Source organism: Pogoniulus pusillus, chromosome 5 (genome assembly GCF_015220805.1).
Source record: "Pogoniulus pusillus isolate bPogPus1 chromosome 5, bPogPus1.pri, whole genome shotgun sequence".
In the NCBI taxonomy this organism is placed as follows: Eukaryota; Metazoa; Chordata; class Aves; order Piciformes; family Lybiidae; genus Pogoniulus; species Pogoniulus pusillus.
This window is the reverse complement of record NC_087268.1, coordinates 20,317,514-20,334,501: the sequence shown is the minus strand read 5'-3', so window position 1 is coordinate 20,334,501 and position 16,988 is coordinate 20,317,514. Positions and strand designations below refer to the sequence as shown.

At 43.3% G+C, this 16,988-nt stretch overlaps 1 protein-coding gene across 2 annotated transcripts in view; it reads right to left on the bottom strand.

Annotated features, from left to right (window-relative positions):
- Window positions 1–2,216: 2,216 nt before the first annotated feature.
- TSPAN9 (tetraspanin 9) overlaps window positions 2,217–16,988 on the bottom strand; it is a 208,624-nt gene continuing 193,852 nt past the window's right edge. For both annotated transcript variants that reach the window (XM_064143431.1, XM_064143430.1), the window contains 6 exons: window positions 11,539–11,730; window positions 9,862–9,936; window positions 7,604–7,705; window positions 7,085–7,216; window positions 6,890–6,973; window positions 2,217–6,106 (listed from right to left, as the gene is read on the bottom strand). In XM_064143431.1, coding sequence (XP_063999501.1) covers window positions 6,035–6,106; window positions 6,890–6,973; window positions 7,085–7,216; window positions 7,604–7,705; window positions 9,862–9,936; window positions 11,539–11,730 — 657 coding nt within the window. In that variant the 3' untranslated portion in view covers window positions 2,217–6,034. The remainder of the gene's footprint in view (window positions 6,107–6,889; window positions 6,974–7,084; window positions 7,217–7,603; window positions 7,706–9,861; window positions 9,937–11,538; window positions 11,731–16,988) is intronic.

The window sequence follows — 16,988 nt, the reverse complement described above, 5'->3', positions numbered from 1 at the left end:
AATGCTGATGTCTGCCGCACTCATAGGTTTGCTGAGATGTATAAAAGCAAGGACACAAACATAGATAAGACAGTTCTGTCTGTCAGAGTTTGACGTCTGTGTTTTCTCCCTGGGCTTTTGCTGCTCTGTTTGGATCTGTGTAACCCAACTAATCATTCTGTTTCTAACTCCCCCTTGCTGATCCTCACAACTCACCTTGCATGTAAGGCAGACTCTGGGATAAAGTAGAGGGGAGGAAAGAAGGTGGAAGGGTGGTTGGGAGCCCCTTCTGGGGACTCTGGTTTCTGGGAGGGCTGTTGTGTTTCTGTATTACCTTTAACTTGTATATAGCTGTAAATATTTGTACTATATTGTAAATATCTTCTTGTATATTTACTTCCAGCTGCCTTAATCTAGTCTGGGTGAATTTATTGTGTGGTGCAGCAGGTAACTCCCAAACCATCACACTTGGTTAGGCACTACTTGTGCCTGCCTCCTTTTGACTAGCCTTCTATGGTAGAGCAGCTAGCCCTCACTGTTCTCTGACAAAGAGGCAGGATTTTCAACGAGACTACAAAGCATGTCTAAGGTCTACATAGCTGTGAGTGAGACATGTAGCAGGATTACAGCACTGGACTTGAGGCATGCAGGCTTTGGCTTGTTGAGAGAATGAATCTCCTAGGCAGTTTTCCATGGGAGTTGCCCTGAAGAGTAGAGCCCAAGAGAACTTCTTCCTCGGGGTACAAGAAGGGTCCATTCTGATGTGGGGGAAGTCTACCAGTCCTGGCAGAAGGCCGGCATGGATGAACAGAGAATTCCTGACCAAGGCTGACAGCACCAAGGAAGTGCACGGAAGACACAAGTGGAGCTGGGCAGCTCTAGATGAATAGAGCTGTTGCCTAAATGTGGTGGAATCTGGAAAGCCCAAAGCTCAGCTGGAGATAAAACTAGTGAGGAATGTGGAAAGCAACAGAAATTACTTCAATCAATGTATTGCTGGTAAAAGGGAGACTCAGTGTGCTGGTTTGAGGCTAATTGGAATATTTTAATGAGAAAAATTAGCTCATTGGATGCGAAAAGGAAATATAGTGATGTCTGTTACCCATTCATTCTGCTGAGCCATACAAAAAACAGGACACAAAGAAAGATAAGACAGTCTCTGCCTGGCTATTGGTGTATTAACTTCTGCCTGAACGTGCACATTTTCCAACTAATCATTCTGCTTCTAACACCCCTTGCTGACCTTTCCAGCTCACCCTGCACATAAGAGATTCTGAGCTAAGGCAGGGGGTGGAAAGAAGGTGGAAAGGTAGTTGGGAGCCTCTCCTGGGCACTCTGAATGCTGGGAGGGGTCTTGTATTTCTGTGTTACTTTTGACTTGTATATGACTGTCTATAGTTGTAAATATCTGTGATCTGTTGTATATCTATGCTTGTAAATTGTGCTAAGCTGTGAATATAAAGCTTCATTTCTTAACTTTCCAGACAGCTGAGTTAGTCTGGTTAATCCGGGGGGGGGGGGGGTAGGGAGTGGGAAGGAGAAACTCCAGAACCACTACACTCAGAAAAAGTGAATCCTCTGCCAAATGGGGCAGACTACCTGGTGGCAAAGTGAACCTGAGCTTAGTTGGCAAACCCTGGCAATGTTGGTGGAGCATTACTCACAGTAGAGCAAGACCATGCTGGGGATCAGAAGGCAAACTGGACATATGCAAGTCTGTGAGTCCCCCTGAAATGCAGTCAGAGGTGCAGAGGGAGCTGACCAAAGTCACTGCAAAGCTGTTCTCATCTTTGAGAGTGACATGGGGAGGTCTGATTATGAAGAGGCATCTAGCACAGGCTCTCTGGCTATCCCCTGAAAGGCACGAAAGAGGCCCCCAAGAACTGCATGCTCAGTGCCACTCCTGGAAAGGTCACAATATAAATCCTTCCCAGAACTATCTCCAGTTGCAGGAATGACAAGAAACTGATTGGGAAAAGACAGCAGAAATTTATGGAGGGCAAATAATGCCCAACCCACCTGATAGCTTTCTACAGTGAGACAACTGTTCTCCAGTGAGACAACTCCAACACAATTTGCTGTTCTTTGGGGATCACACACAAAGTATCTTTCCAAGAGCTCTGAACTTCGACTGCAGTGGAGTTGGAATAGAACCTTGTGAGTCACCTTTTGTAATTTTTTGGTCCACTTTTGCTTTTGGTGGTAGTTGAAGCTAGGATAGAAATGAGCTCAAAGAGTCACATTTTAAAAACTCCTTTATTTTTTATATCATCCTAGTAAAAATCTTTTATAGAAAGGTGAAAGTAGATATTGCATAGAAGAAACACTGGTGCAAACATCACCTAGTAGGAATGGCATGTTGTTTCTTAGCGTCTATTACCTACTGCACAACAGATGGCTAGCCCATAAGCAAACACCTTCAAGTTTCCCCATACCAGATACAGGATGAAGCTGCTCAAGTCTATGGGAAGAAGTTACATCAGAATTATGTGTGTCCTTTTCCATGCTGCTCCCAGGAAAACATCCTTTTCCTCCTTGCATTTTCTGTGCCTAGCCAGGAAAGCCCTTGAGGATCCCTTTGGCTGCCCTCTGCTAGCACCTTTCCCATGTGTGAGCTTGTATTTCATGCATAGAAATGGGGAGTGGACAGAAGATGGGAGAGTTGGCCCAACAGGACTATGCTCTTAGGAAGTCAATGAATGATGTATTCAAGGCATCTTTTGTCATCCTGGAACCATTTATGCTATTTTTATCATCTCATGTGCTACTTAGCTATGGGTACTTCTGAGCACCCTCCACCTGGGCTTCCTCTAGCAAGCTTAGTACCACCAGGAGGGAACAGAATTCACTGCCATCACTTCAGCAGCTTTCAAGTGGAACTTTTTCAAACAGTTCTCCTATTATGCCTCTGCTTAAGACCTGCTGCAGCTTCCACGAGTGAAGCACAGTGAGGTGGCACGTATGTTACAGTCTGAAGGGACGCTCAAGGAAATAGCACTTGCATACTTCTGAACTGTGCTTTCATGGATTAGAGATACAGAGAGATAGGTATTTATACAAACCCATTTTTGTGTCTGTTAAAGATACTTTTACTCAGCATCAGCTTTTATTTAAAAACATGCAAAAAAACCTCATACTTGAATAATCAGAGTGACATTTGGGGAAAACACACAGAAAGCCACTCACCGGCATAAGCAAAAAAAGTGCATACATGCATGAGCCAAAGCTCCCTTTGACCACTTAGTGTCTTCTGTAACAAACTGACTGATGCAGCCTTGCTAATTTCTTTTGCCAGGAAAATGGCATTACTTTGCTGTTCCTTTCAGGATGTCACTTCCCACACCAGCAAGTCAGCCAGAGACACCAAGCAGCCCTGCTTTTGACTCCCTCCCTGTAGGTGGCTTCATAGATGAGTACATGAAGCTTGTGTAAATATGTCACTTAATACTGTGCTTGAAATGCCAAAAGTAGTCAAAATAAGGTTCAGGATCTACATAAAATGGAATGAAGTATTCTAGAACAGTAAGTTTGGATGGATGACAAAGTAGTTGAGTTTGCAACTACACATTTTATCTCTTAGTTACTCATAAACATTTTTTATTTCCTTAGTACTTTAATATCTTTAACTTTTTTATTTTGTACAAAAACTGATTGCAGATTAAAATTTAAGATGTGGCAGGTACCACTGTACAACCCCAAAGGACAGAGGTGACACTCCTGTTCAGCGCTGCGCCCTGCTCCTCTGAATGCCAAAGAAAGCTAGAGAAAGCTAAGCGCCTTTGCCCAAAGGCAGAATGCAGCGGAGCCATCAGGTGAAAATCATCCTAGCTTTTCTTCAAAAACAGGAACACATCTTAGCAACTTTGGGTACAGTCTTACATGTAGCAGCAAATGCACTGGGCAACAGAGCCCCGTCTTCAACATAGAATGTCCATCTCCAGTGGGGCTCAGATGCTCCTGGTCCCAATTTTTGTTAGAAATGGAAGTAAAACTGGATTCACTTTTTGTGCTTTTCCTCTGCTTCTTCCCTTACTCTTTCAAAGGCAATACAAGTTGAACCCATATGTCATTGTCTGTTTCAGTGGGAAACAAAAGCCCTGTAGGACTTTGGGCATTGTGCTCATAGGGGCAAAGACCATGCTTTAGGAATAGCAACCTTCTTACCTCCTGCACATCACACTCCTTCCTGTCACACTGATTTCATAAGAACTCAATTAAAACAAAAGTGACACATGAGCCACACAAAACAGCATTGCTGCCAGATGTACAGGTGCATTCCAGACCTAATACAAAGATAAACAAGGGACCAAAAACTTCCTGATATGAGGTGGCTTGACAGTTATTTCAGCCCACAAGGAAATGACAGGCTGAATGATACAACAAAAGGTCTATCTGTTAACAGTTTGAAGCATTCAGACTGGACATTAAGAGAAACTTGGTTTCCAGAGAAGTAGTTTGACATAGCATGGCTGGAAAGGCACAAAATCTCCATCCTCCACAGTTTCTGAAACTCAGCCTGATAATATCACAGTAAACCTCATGGCTTAGATGACAGTACTCTTTTGAGAGTGACACGGGGTGAGGTAACCGTAATTGGATGAGGATGACCTCCACAAGAAGATCATTTATGACTCCTGCTAATATAAAAAGTCGTGTTTCTTCTAGAACTGAGTTGAGCCCTGACTGAAGTTTAAAAAGCAACACACTCCAGTGTCTGTGCCTGTTCTTCCTTCATAAAACAGCAAAAAACTTGGAACGAAAGGTAAATGGAGACTACTTGCAATGAAGCTGCATTCAAACTATAGAAATATATATTCAAGTTTTCTAACAGGAATGTTGGTAAAAATATGCATTGAAGTGAACTCTGAACTAGCCCATTGGATAAAGCAATTCTGTACTGAAAGCATGAGAACACATACTGCCTCTGAGTGCTGCTTTGGAAATTGCCCCTTTCCTGCATTGTCTGGTCACCTTTCATCAGGCCCTGTTTTCCAGCTCAAGGAGACAGCTGTTGTCTGCCTGTGAGGAAGGGCCTAGCATGACAATGTTGCCATCAAACTGCCATCCACTTCCCTCATATCCAGCAGAATGATGTGCCTAGGACAAACATTTTGAAGCAGACCACACAATCTGTGAAGTCTGCTGCCAACTGGTCAGGTTGAAATCTCTCTGCTTCATGTTAGGGGAGAAGTAACTTGCCTAGTCACTACTTTCAGCTTTCAAAGTAGCACAGCATCAAAGTAGCCAGACACTGCTTTGGATGAGCAAAGGGCTCACAGGAGTAGAAAGCTCACCATCCGCTCCAATGGGAAGGCATTGCATTCCATCTCAGGAAGAGTCTCTGAGTTGAAAGGCACCACCTTTGTTACAGTACAGACATCAAGGCCCTGATAAAGGTAGGTGATTGATGTCTTCCCACAGACTTAAGAAAAGTTATGTCTTTATTTGCTTGCACCATCAGCTTTGTCCTCTGAGATCACACAGTGGTTCCTAGATTAATGTACAATAAATGTGTAAAAACAGAAACAGAAGTAATGAGAGGCAACTAAATTCTAAGCTATAACCATCATTATAATAATAATCATTATCATCATAAAAAAGTATACACTGTAAGGTACAAGCAGCTGCAAAGCAAAGCAGCTCAAATTACTAGGACTCTCAGTTAGAGTGGCTTTTCCCAGTCTTCCAGTAAATTAAATGTGAGGGTTGAAAACTTAATGGAAGACTTTGAAGAATTCTCCCTCGAAGATGACCACGCGTAACTTTTGCACATGGATTAGTAGAGCAAAACATTTTCTTCAGTTAAGAAATGTTCTTAGAGCAGGTCTACGATTTCATGCAGATAATCCATCTGTTTGGGGAGGTTTCCCCCCTCTTTGGCAAGTGAGAAAGTGACATGAAAATGAGTAAAATAACTGGATGAGTAACAACAAAGTAGATTGGTCAATGGGACGGATTCCCTCAGCAGGGCTAGGCTTGATACTTTTGGAAGTAATTTCTTTCATTCATCTGTACGATGAGACAGAAGGGTTGATGTGATAACGTTTCAGAGGCTTTAAGCATCGTACTTTTTGCCAGTCCTGTGAATCTGCTGGAAGAGTGTCATGGAGAAGGCCATGCCAAGAATCTGAAGGAAAACAAACAGTAAGGGCTTCAGTATAGGACAGGCTGACAACACTGCACTGATGTCCTGTGTTCATGCTCCAGTTGTAGTTCTAAAAAAAATTCTGCACTAGCTGTATTACTCAGGCTTCAACATGGATCAGTAAATCTGGATGTATATTGTTCAGACACACAGTGATATCCAGAGATATATCTGTCAGCTCACAGACGGAGGCAAAATGCTCTCAGGACTCTTTGCCATATGCATCATTTTTTTTTCAGAATAAATACAAACAAGTGTCTCTGCCTTTTTAACCCAACCAGATAACTGTGATTGAAAGCCTCAGATTCAGGTATTCTTCCCCAAAAGTACAACGGTGACAGAGGAACCCCCAAACCTTAACAGATGATGATGACATTTTGGCATCTCTCTTTTAAAACAGATTAGCTTACTCAGTTCAGTGACCATGAGTTGACTTATTTGAGCAAATTCTGAAACTTGCTTTCAAAATTAAACAGTTCCCCTAGGAACAGCATAACAAACAGCTAAGCATGGGAACTGCAAATCAGTGCTCTGATGTCAAAAAACAAATAAGCATGTAGCACTGTAGCATGTCTTCTTTGCAAGCCTGGCTACTTACCTGCTTCCTTTCTGAGTACATAGCCTTTAACGAACTCAGAAAAGAATTGCTGAAAGCATGACTGAACTCAAAGTGGTTAAGCACCACTTTTCACGCTACAGAATCAAGAATGCTAACAATGCTAAGCATTTCAAAAGTCACACTGACAAACATCATACCAATATTACCTGCATTATGAGGATGCACATCCCAACTGAACCAAGGACATGCTTATTCTCATCAAACCAGGTCATGACTCTCTCATAACATCCCTGAAATGGCAAAAGAAGAAAATTGAAATCCCAAGGTCACATTTTCTTTCATACACATCCCCTTTATTTCCTTACTTCTGTGACCTGGAACACAGGCAATGCAAGCCTTACCGTTTTCCACACTAATCCAGTGGAATTCCGTCCACAGTCTTGGGAGTTTTCTGTACAACATCTGTCTGGAACAGTGTTTTCTCCCAGCACTGGGTACCAATCCGTAAAGTCATTCACACCACAGCATTTCATCTATAGCAAAACCAAAGGATTAATAAACTTCACTAGCACAATTCTTGAATCACGAACCACCAAAAATGTTTACTTCCAAAAAAGTAAATAAAGGGTCCCATGCCCAGAGGATTTTAGTTTTCTGGTTACAGAGAAGCCAGCCCAACAGCAAAAGCCTCATTGCCAAAGCTGCAGTTCTACTTATGCAGGTTTGTCTTCTTCTCTGTTTCAGATCTTTCACCTTACAAAGTACACTTTGATCCTGGGTTCCACAGAGACGTTCAAGAGTGCAAGATCAGAAACCGAAGTTTTAATCAGCCATCTTTTAGACTCGGCATGGATGCCAAACAGACAGCACCAGCAATTATGGTCCAATTATTAGGTTTTTTCCTTGAGAAGATATGTTACCTCTGCTTGAATGATATTCCATGCATTTTTCAGTCCAACATTATTTTCTGAATTGTAGAGCTTCATTCCTTCCTTCAAATCCTTCTTTGCACTCTCACTGACCTGCACCATGTGAAAAATAGAGAAAAATCCATGCACCACTCTTTAGAGGAAATAAGCAAATGGCACACACTTGCGTATGGAATGTAGCTCTCCTATCTTCTCTTATCACAAGCTTAATGTGGGTAGAAAAGCTCCATCAGAGCTTCAACTCTCACAAATCCCTGGGACCTTTCAGTACTTGCCAAGGTCAGTCTCTCTCAGATTCTGAAATACTGGATTTATTCTATTGAGATAGCAGACCAAACAGCTTAGCTTCTACTAAGAACCTATCATACAATCACAATTTGATCCAAACTAACTGTTAGATAGAGCAAAGCTGGAGGTGGGGAGATTCAGACTGGACATGAGGAGGAAGGTGTTCAGCATGAGAGTGGGGAGAGCCTGGAATGGGCTGCCCAGGGAGGTGGTTGAGTCCCCATTCCTGGAGGTGTTTAAGGCCAGGCTGGATGAGGCTCTGACCAGGCTGATCTAGGGTATGGTGTCCCTGCCCACGGCAGATGGGGTTGAAACTAGGTGATCCTTGTGGTCCCTTCCAACCCCAACTGATGCTATGATTCTAACTGAAGAACAGTCTGTAGAGATCTGCTGAGCTTACTTTAACTTTGCCAGAGATGGCTGTTGGTAACACTCTGCAGCAGCCTTTCCTTCCTGTAAACTATGGCCTACTTGAGTTTGCTGATATCATAAAGCCAGAGTCCCAGCCTCGCAACCATAACACAGGTACCATTCATGAAGGTTTAGGCTGGTTATAACAAGCAGCCATCACAAAATGAATTGTTCTCTTTGCAGCAACAGGCTTCTAAGATTGATGATTTTTCAAAGGTGGTCTTCTTTCCTTACAGGAGGAAGCTGAAATGCTTACTGGGAGACCCAAGGTGTCTCATTTCTCATATAAATTCTTGTAGGAATAATACTTTTAGGAACACTTGTCTTGTATAATACCTGTAGGAAATGTAGCTTGGTTCTGACAGCAGTGAGCTGGCAGCAGCTAAAGGATTAACATATGGGTCCTGGAATAAATAACAACTGTATGTTTCATCCCTCTTTGATATCCCACTGAAAATGGCAAGTTAACCCTCAGCACCTGAAAAGTGGCAGACATCATAATGACAACCTGAGAAGGCATAAAAATCTGCTAAGAGTTAGTTTTACAATCAGTCTGGACACACTCATACTGTAAAGTGTTTAGCAGAGTTCTCCAGTTCCTTAAGGATTTTTCCAGTCTTCCCTATCTGACAGAGGGACGGGGATCTGCTGGAGAGGACCCAGCAGAGGGCTACGAGGATGATTAGGGGACAGGAGGGCATGTCTGATGAGGAGAAACTGAGGGACCTGGGGCTTTTTAGTCTGGAGAAGAGAAGACTTGGAAGGGATTTGATAAATGTTTCTAAGTATGTGAGGGCTGGCCAGGAGAGGGGGACAGGCTCTGCTCACTGCTCCCTGGGATAGGACAAGAAGCCATGGGTGTAAATGGCAGCAAAAGAGGTTCTGCCTCAACACAAGGGGGAATTTCTTTACTGTAAGGGTCACAGAGCACTGGAATAGGCTTCCCAGAGAGGTTGTGGTGTCTCCTTCTCTGGAGCCTTTCAGGGCCTGTCTGCATGTGTTCCTCTGTGATCTGTTAGATAGTATCACCCTGCTCTGGGGTTGGACTTGAAGATCTACTTGGGTCCCTTCCATCCCCTAACATCCTGTGATCCTGTGACAGGCCAGCCAGTTGTGCCTACTTCACCTAGTCTCTATTAGATGCCTACAGGTGGGCCTGTGAATATCCCAGATCACTCTCCTCCCAACCTCTTCAAGGGTTAGCCATAAGAAGCTAACCAGGTCTCAAGTAGGACTTCCCACAATCCAGGGCCACAAGAAGATCAGCTTCTTTTAGAGACCTCAAACAACTATTTTGAAAGCTAGCTAAGCTTTTAGAACTAAGAGGGGTATCATAGTTTTAGTTCAGGGAGCAAACTCTAAAGCTCAGCAGGTTCTTCTCTTCTGTTTGCCCTACTCATCATTACCTCCACTCTTTATAGAAGCATCTTACAGAAGACAGTCAAGATCTCAAGGATAAACCTTAACCAAAGTGAAAAGCACGAACCTCCATGAAACAGAAGCAAACAAAATCTGATTTATATGCTAGTACCAATAGCATATTTTCTTACCTTGTCCATATAAACAAAGAACAAAATTAGTAGTATCAGCTCTGCCAGGAGAATTATGAGCAGAATGATGAAAAACTAGAACAAAGGAAAAACAGACAGTGTCAAAACATTTGCCAACTAGAGAGTAAATCTGGAACTGCTAGAAACTCTGAAAACTATAGGCATTGTCCTCAAAACCTTTCCTCTACAATGAAAAACATGCAAGTGCTATTTCAAACTCTATTGCCACTAAAGCTCCTGTAGGTCTCATCAGCAGTGAGGAAGCTCACTCTTTAGCATTTCCTAAATCTTAGCTTTTGCCCTTTGTGCTTTTGTCTTGCTTTTTATGACTGCCACCACAGCATGCCCCTGGTAGTCTTTCCTTCACATATTTGTCCTCCAGGTTAACTGTCTAAGGTGGTCTAAGGAATGTTGCCCAGCTGTTCTCCAACAGTATGGAAAAGAGACTTCTATACATGGAAAACTAATGTGCTCCTTAATGCCATAGCAGCTGCAATTCATTAGCTATGACTGAACTGGAAGCTGTCTGCTTTGAAAGACTTCCTCTAACCTTTTGCCACAATAACTTTTTCCTTGGTGTGGGGAGAAGTGTTATGAAAGCTCCTGGGTTTTTGCAAGCTGAGTGACCCACACTGCATTTTATGACAGGGGTTCCTTGTGTCTGTGTTTCAGTGCTGCTGGACAATGACTTGGCAAAAGCAGTGGGCTTTTCGTTTATTGATATGGCCTGACAAGGACCTTGACTTCTTAACTTTGGGTCGGATGGTTGCCACCAACATCAAAGGCCTTAGATGAGACACTTTGAGTAGCATCCAAAAGCAGCTGTGCTTAATATTTTTAAGTCAATCCTTCTAACAGACATTACAAGAAAGGCTATCCAGGTTGAACCCACAGTTACTGTTTATCCATTCAGAAGCAATTGATAGTAATTTTCTTTGTTATCTGATACATGATGGCACAGTAACATGTATATATTTACTAATACACTAATGGTAGCACTGTGAACAAAGCTGTCTGTGCTAGTTTGAACCTAGCTGGGATATTTTGGTGAGAAGAACTAGATGCTAGGCTGTGAAAAGGAAACAACAGTGATGTCTGCTGCACTCATAGGCTTGCTGAGATGGATAAAAACTAGACCGCAAACACAGATAACAGAGTTGCTCTCTGGCTCTGGCTGCCTCCCTTCTCTCTCTAACCTGCTGTCTGCGTGACTAATCCTTCTGCTTCCTAACCCCCTGGTCAATTTTCCAAAATCACCTTGAATGTAAGGCAAAGTCTGGGATAAGGTAGAGGGGTGGAAGGGTGGTTGGAGCCCCTGCTGAGGACTCTGGTTTCTGGGAGGTCTGTTGTGTTTCTGTATCACTTTTTAACTTGTCTATGTCTGTCTATAGCTGTATAGATTGTAAATACCTGCTTGGATATTGTGCTGAGCTGTAAATATACAGCTCCATTCTTGTAATTTCCAGCTCAGATGAGTCTAGTCTGAGTGATTTTCTTAAGTGTGGGGGGGATGGGTAACACCCAAACCATCACACTGTGGAATGTCGTATTACAAGAATATAAAAGATTGAAAGCCGAGGGCAATGTTACAGCGATCCACACAACTGTTTTGCACTGGCCATTTGATAACAAAGCAACAGTCACTTGTCTTAGAGAAAAGAAGTAGTGATGTCTTACACTCAACAGGAGGCACTTGTTTTCTTTGATAGCACCTAGGCAGCCCAGAAAGCCGGTCACCATGATGATTGTGCCAATGGCAATGACTAGGTTGGCAGCTGAAAGTGAGGGAAAGCTAGGAGAAAATGTGGCAAAGTTTCCTTGCGACACCGACAGCCAGATGCCCACACCCAGCAGCCCACAGCCACATAACTGTAAAGAGAGAAACAAAAGAGAGGTTATGCCATTCATCTAAATGGCTCTGTCTTCTTCCCTCCTACTCTGACAGGATTTCTCAAGCAAATTCTCAGGTTCTATCATTTTACAGATGTGAAACCAGAGCTACCCATAGATCTCCCAGCTGCACAACCCAAGGCAATTTTTCTGCAGGAAAATTAAAGGCAGTATTTGGAAGAAGTGTGCCTGAATGAACTACCCTGGGTGATCCTGCCTTGGCAGGGAGGTTGAACTCTGTGATCTCTGGAGGTCTCTTCCAACCTCTAACATTCTGTGATTATGTGGCACTTATTTCTGCACTCACATACAATGTTTCACATTATTCAGCCCGGTATTTCATCATCCTAGAGCAGGCAAAGAAGTCCAGGAGATTAGACTCAGTCATATAATTTCAATAAATCTTTGTCCTTAGATGCCCAGTCCCACTGGCTTTTAGTACAAGTTCTCATAGCTTTGCTGTTGTTTGCCCCTGTTCATGTGTATTTCTAGGCTCAACTTTTGTTAATTTCTGTCAGTGAGACAACCTGAGAGAAATGCAAGACTACTAAGTGTCTTGGTTCTAATTTCAATTCCCAGAGACTCAAATATATCTGATAGAACCAATAACAATTTATAGAGTGCCCTTCCCTCTTGCCCCTTCTTTCCCAAAAGAAAGGAATTAGATGTAGAGAGAGGAAAGGTAAGCACACCCAAATAAATAATCTCACTCCGATTTGGAAGTTAAAAGAAGAAACAGTTTAACAATAAGTAAAAAGGTATCTGAGGTAGGGAAGTTACAAAGGTACAGGAAAGGGAAAACAAATACAAAATGTGTAAATACAACCCAATTTTGATGGTGATGGCTTTGTCTGCCTTGTGGGTGAAGAGAACCAGGAACAGGATGGTGATGCTGGTAAGCAGGGAGCACAGAGACAGAGAGAACAGGAAGTTCTCCCTGCTTTCATGTACCTTTAGATAGGAAAAGGGAGTGGGCTAACCATGAATCATCTGGTGGTGTTCAGACCCACCTCAGGGGAGGGGGTCAAGATCACCTAGGGTCAAGTTCAAGGTCACTCCCCCTGGAGTGTTAACCCTGTACACTAAGAAAAGATAAAATCAACTAAACTTCACTTCTTACTCATAACAATACCATATCTAGTTAAAAAAATAATGTTTCCCACCTTAGGTTATGGTACAGGTATTCAGAAGAATGGCCAAGTGTTACACTACAGGGAGTCTAAGAGCCATCTTTTAGTACTGTGCTAATTTGAGCCTAGCTGGAGTATTTTAGTGAGAGGAATTAGATGCTAGGCTGTGAAAAGGAAATAGTGGTGATGTCTGCTGCAATCACAGGCTTGCTGAGATGTATAAAAACAATAACGCATAGATAACAGATTTGCTCCCTAGCTCTGGCTGCACTTCTCTCTCTCTAAGCTGCTGTCTGTGTTTAATCCTGCTTCCTAACCCCCCTGGCCAATTCTCCAAACTCACCTTGAGCATAAGGCAAAGTCTGGAGTAAGGTAGAGGGGTGGAAAGGAAGTGGAAGGGTGGTTGGGAGCCCCTTCTGGGGACTCTGGTTTCTGGGAGGTCTGTTGTGTTTCTGTATTACTTTGTAACTTGTCTATGTCTCTATAGATTGTAAATACCTGCTTGGATATTGTGCAAAGCTGCAAGTATAAAGCTCCATTCTAATTTCCAGCTTGGCTGAGTCTAGTCTGGATGATTTTCTTAAGTGTGGGGGGCAGGTAACACCCAAACCATCACGAGTACTTGTTCAAAATGGCAGTTAAATGACTTCCCATCATCATGCCTGTGATTGCTGTGCAGCAAAATCAGAAGCAGGACTTTGTTCCGCTTTCATTAAATCTGTCAGCCACTGAACAGCACTATTAGAGTTTCCTGCCAAATCTATACTTTGCCAAGATGAAGCCACCTTCACTGGGAGGGGGATGAGAGTACACATACACACAAATAGAGATCAGAGTATTTTGCTCCAATTTAATTTGACCACTGTATGGGAAAACCAAACCAGCACCTAGTAACTGCTCACAGTGATATCCCAAAGCACCTGTCAGCAGTGAGGAAAAAGAGAACTACATGTTCTTGTCATCTGTCAGGTTCACCACACCCAGCCCACTCCACTGTGCTCAAGTAAACTTACCACTTTTAGTCAAACTGGAAACTCAATGCCAGAGAACAGCATCTCCACTGAAACAGGGTTTAGTCCCACCTTGTGATGAACACTAATCTGGTATGATGAAGAGCTACAAACCTAACTTTTGGGGAAAATGCCTGCACTTCTGTCTAAGGTGATTTACCATCAGAGGTGATAGTTCAGGGTACAACTGGCTCCTTTCAGGTTTGCTGCTTGCCAGAACATGAGAAAAAACAGGAGTAGTATTTTTTTCTAAATTCATGTCACCTTATCTATGAGCCAGGTGCACATTTTTATAATCAGATGCATGGTCATTCTCTTTTACTTCCTCTGTGAGTCTTCTGTCATCTTGGAGCCCCATTCCTAGTTTGCTTGCACATTTTGGAACTGCTGTGCAACTGCAAGCTCGCTAGTTTAGTGAGGAACTGTGAGCAGGAGTAGGCCTTATGCAAGATGCTCACAGTCATTCCCATTGGAGGCAAAGTATGTCCTGATGTACAAAGTCCACAAGAGCTAACCTCATACAAAGCATAAAGATGTAGGTCTGTGTATGCAGTGAAAGAGATGGAGATGGAGATGAAATATACTGCATTGGTGGTTATTTCCAGCCCCGCCTTTGCACCTAAGTATTAGTTAATTAATATGGAAAAACACCCCACACACTGGGTAACAGAGAGGAGATTTTCAGCATTCTTGTAAGGAGGCTGGGAAGCTCCTCTGCTTTCAAAACTCAGCACACCATAACTGCAGAGAGTGAGATGGGGAGCTTTACATCACTGGGCAGAGATAAAGGCTGCTTCCTGTAATAGAATCGGATGCACCTGAAACATGAATGTATGTAGCAGAAAGAAGACAAACAGCTGCAATCCCTATGGAAAGACTGGAACCAAACATATACACAGGTCTGTGGCAGGAAAAGTGCAACAGGACTTCCCTCTCTTCCTCTAAATCCATCCTCTTCAAGTAACAGTCTTGATTTGTCATTGCCTTTCATGCCAGTCAGCAAGGTCAATGTGAATGTGGTGTAGCAGACAACTGTGGAAGGACGCAAGACACAACTCTCCTGATCACATCCTGCTGCAAGACAGATCGAAACTATTCTATGGTTCATGGAGTCAGTCACCCTGCTGCTCCAGCTTTAAATTCCATCTACTCAGCCATTGAATTACTGCACTTTTGGTGACTCAAACCCTCTCAGGAATCCATTCTGATGCTCAGCTGCTTCAGCTGTTAGATGAGCACTACAGTCAGTTGCTCAGGCTGAGAACTTGACGGACCAGGAGCTTAGAAGCAGCTCTCACCACATAAGATTAATTTAAGGTTTTAAATGGCAATTCTAAGCTGCCAGGGCTGTATACTGCCAACAGGTGATGGCACTTCAATCAGTGACTACATGACACTCCATGGATAAGACTGGGAATGTTTCCAAACAAGTTTCTACCAAAGGCTGAATTTGTTCAGTGCGACTTTCCTTCTGAATGTGATTTTCGACTTTAAAGGTTATTCTCAAACATCTTACTTAGACTCTATCAGGCTCATAAATCACAGCCCCAGTGTTTTGATAGAGGGCAGTGAATTCTGGAATCATCAGGCCAAACAGATCATTGAGGCTAAACAGGGTTATGTTAAGAGCAAGATCAGGGCAAAAGGCTTGCAGAGGAATGGCAGGTAAAGTACAAAAAGGAGCATATAGAGTCAACAGAAGGGCACTGCACCTCAGTATCTATCTCCAGTGATAAGGACAATAGTAAAAGAGATAGAATTAAGAAGCCCTTACCAGCATCTCTAACTTTTGTAAAAAAGCAGCACAATCCTTCACAGAGACTGAGTCAGGAACAGAAAAGTGTCTAGGGAATTACTCCAAAAGGCTCATGTTTATGTTTATTTAGACAAAGGTAGAAGGCACTAATTGCCTGCACGAGGGAAGGAAGAGCTACCTTCAAGGGCAGAAAATAATGAAAGTAATAGATCCATTGCTGCTCCATGGGATGGACATGAGGACTGAAAAGAACTAAGAGAAAAAAGGAGAATCAAAGCCTCTGTCCCTCTGATAGGGTCACAATTCAGGAGACTCTCTACATACACTTCTATACAGGACAGATAATTTCTCCACTTGCTTGTGGTAGCCCCCTGCAGTATTTTTGCAAACTCAGGAGCAAAACACTTTGTGTTTTGGCAGATAACCAGCCAGCTCTCCACCTTCACCTCTCCATAATGCCCCTAGCAGTGAAAAAGCATTTGACATTTAATGTGAAAGATTTGCAACAGAGGTCTCATGGATTACCAATATGCCTGTGCTGTTCCTAGGCAGACCACTTATGGAGATACAGTTTGAGTGCCAGGCATCTCAACACATTGAGAGAAGTGTCCTTCACAAGGTCAAATGAAGCAGTATGCCAGCTGAGACAGAATAAAGTTGATCTATACAGGCAAGTTTATATACAGTGAGGAGAGTAATGAAGAGTTGCAAGAATGTTGGATGTAATCTACCTGGACTGAAGCAAAGCCTTTGACACTGTCTGCCACAACAAGCTCCTGGCACTGCTGGCAGCTTGTGGCTTGGACAGATTCATTCTGGTATGGGTCAAGAACTGGCTCAAGGGCCAGGCCCAGAAAGTGGTGGTGAATGGTGCCACATCCAGTTGGCAGCTGTCACTAGTGGTGTGCCCCAGGGATCAGTGCTGGGCCCACTCCTGTTCAATATCTTTACTGATGATCTGGATGAGGGGATTTGGTCCAGCATCAGAAAGTTTGCAGATGACACCAAGCTATGAGCAGGTGTGGATCTGTTGGGGGGTAGCAGAGCCCTGCAGAAGGACATTGCCAGGCTGCACAGGTGGGCAGAGGCCAATGGGATGAGATTGAACAAGGCCAAGTGCAGGGTTCTGCGCTTTGGCCACAACAACTCCAAGAAGCACTACAGGCTGGGGACAGAGTGGCTGACTGTATCCAGGAAGAAAGGGACCTGACAGTGATGGTAGATAGTGGCTGAAGATGAGCCAGCAGTGTGCCCTAGTGGGCAGGAGAGCCAATGGCATCCTGGCTGGATCAGGAACAGGGTGGCTAGTAGGACAAGGGAGGTTATTCTTCCCCTTTACTC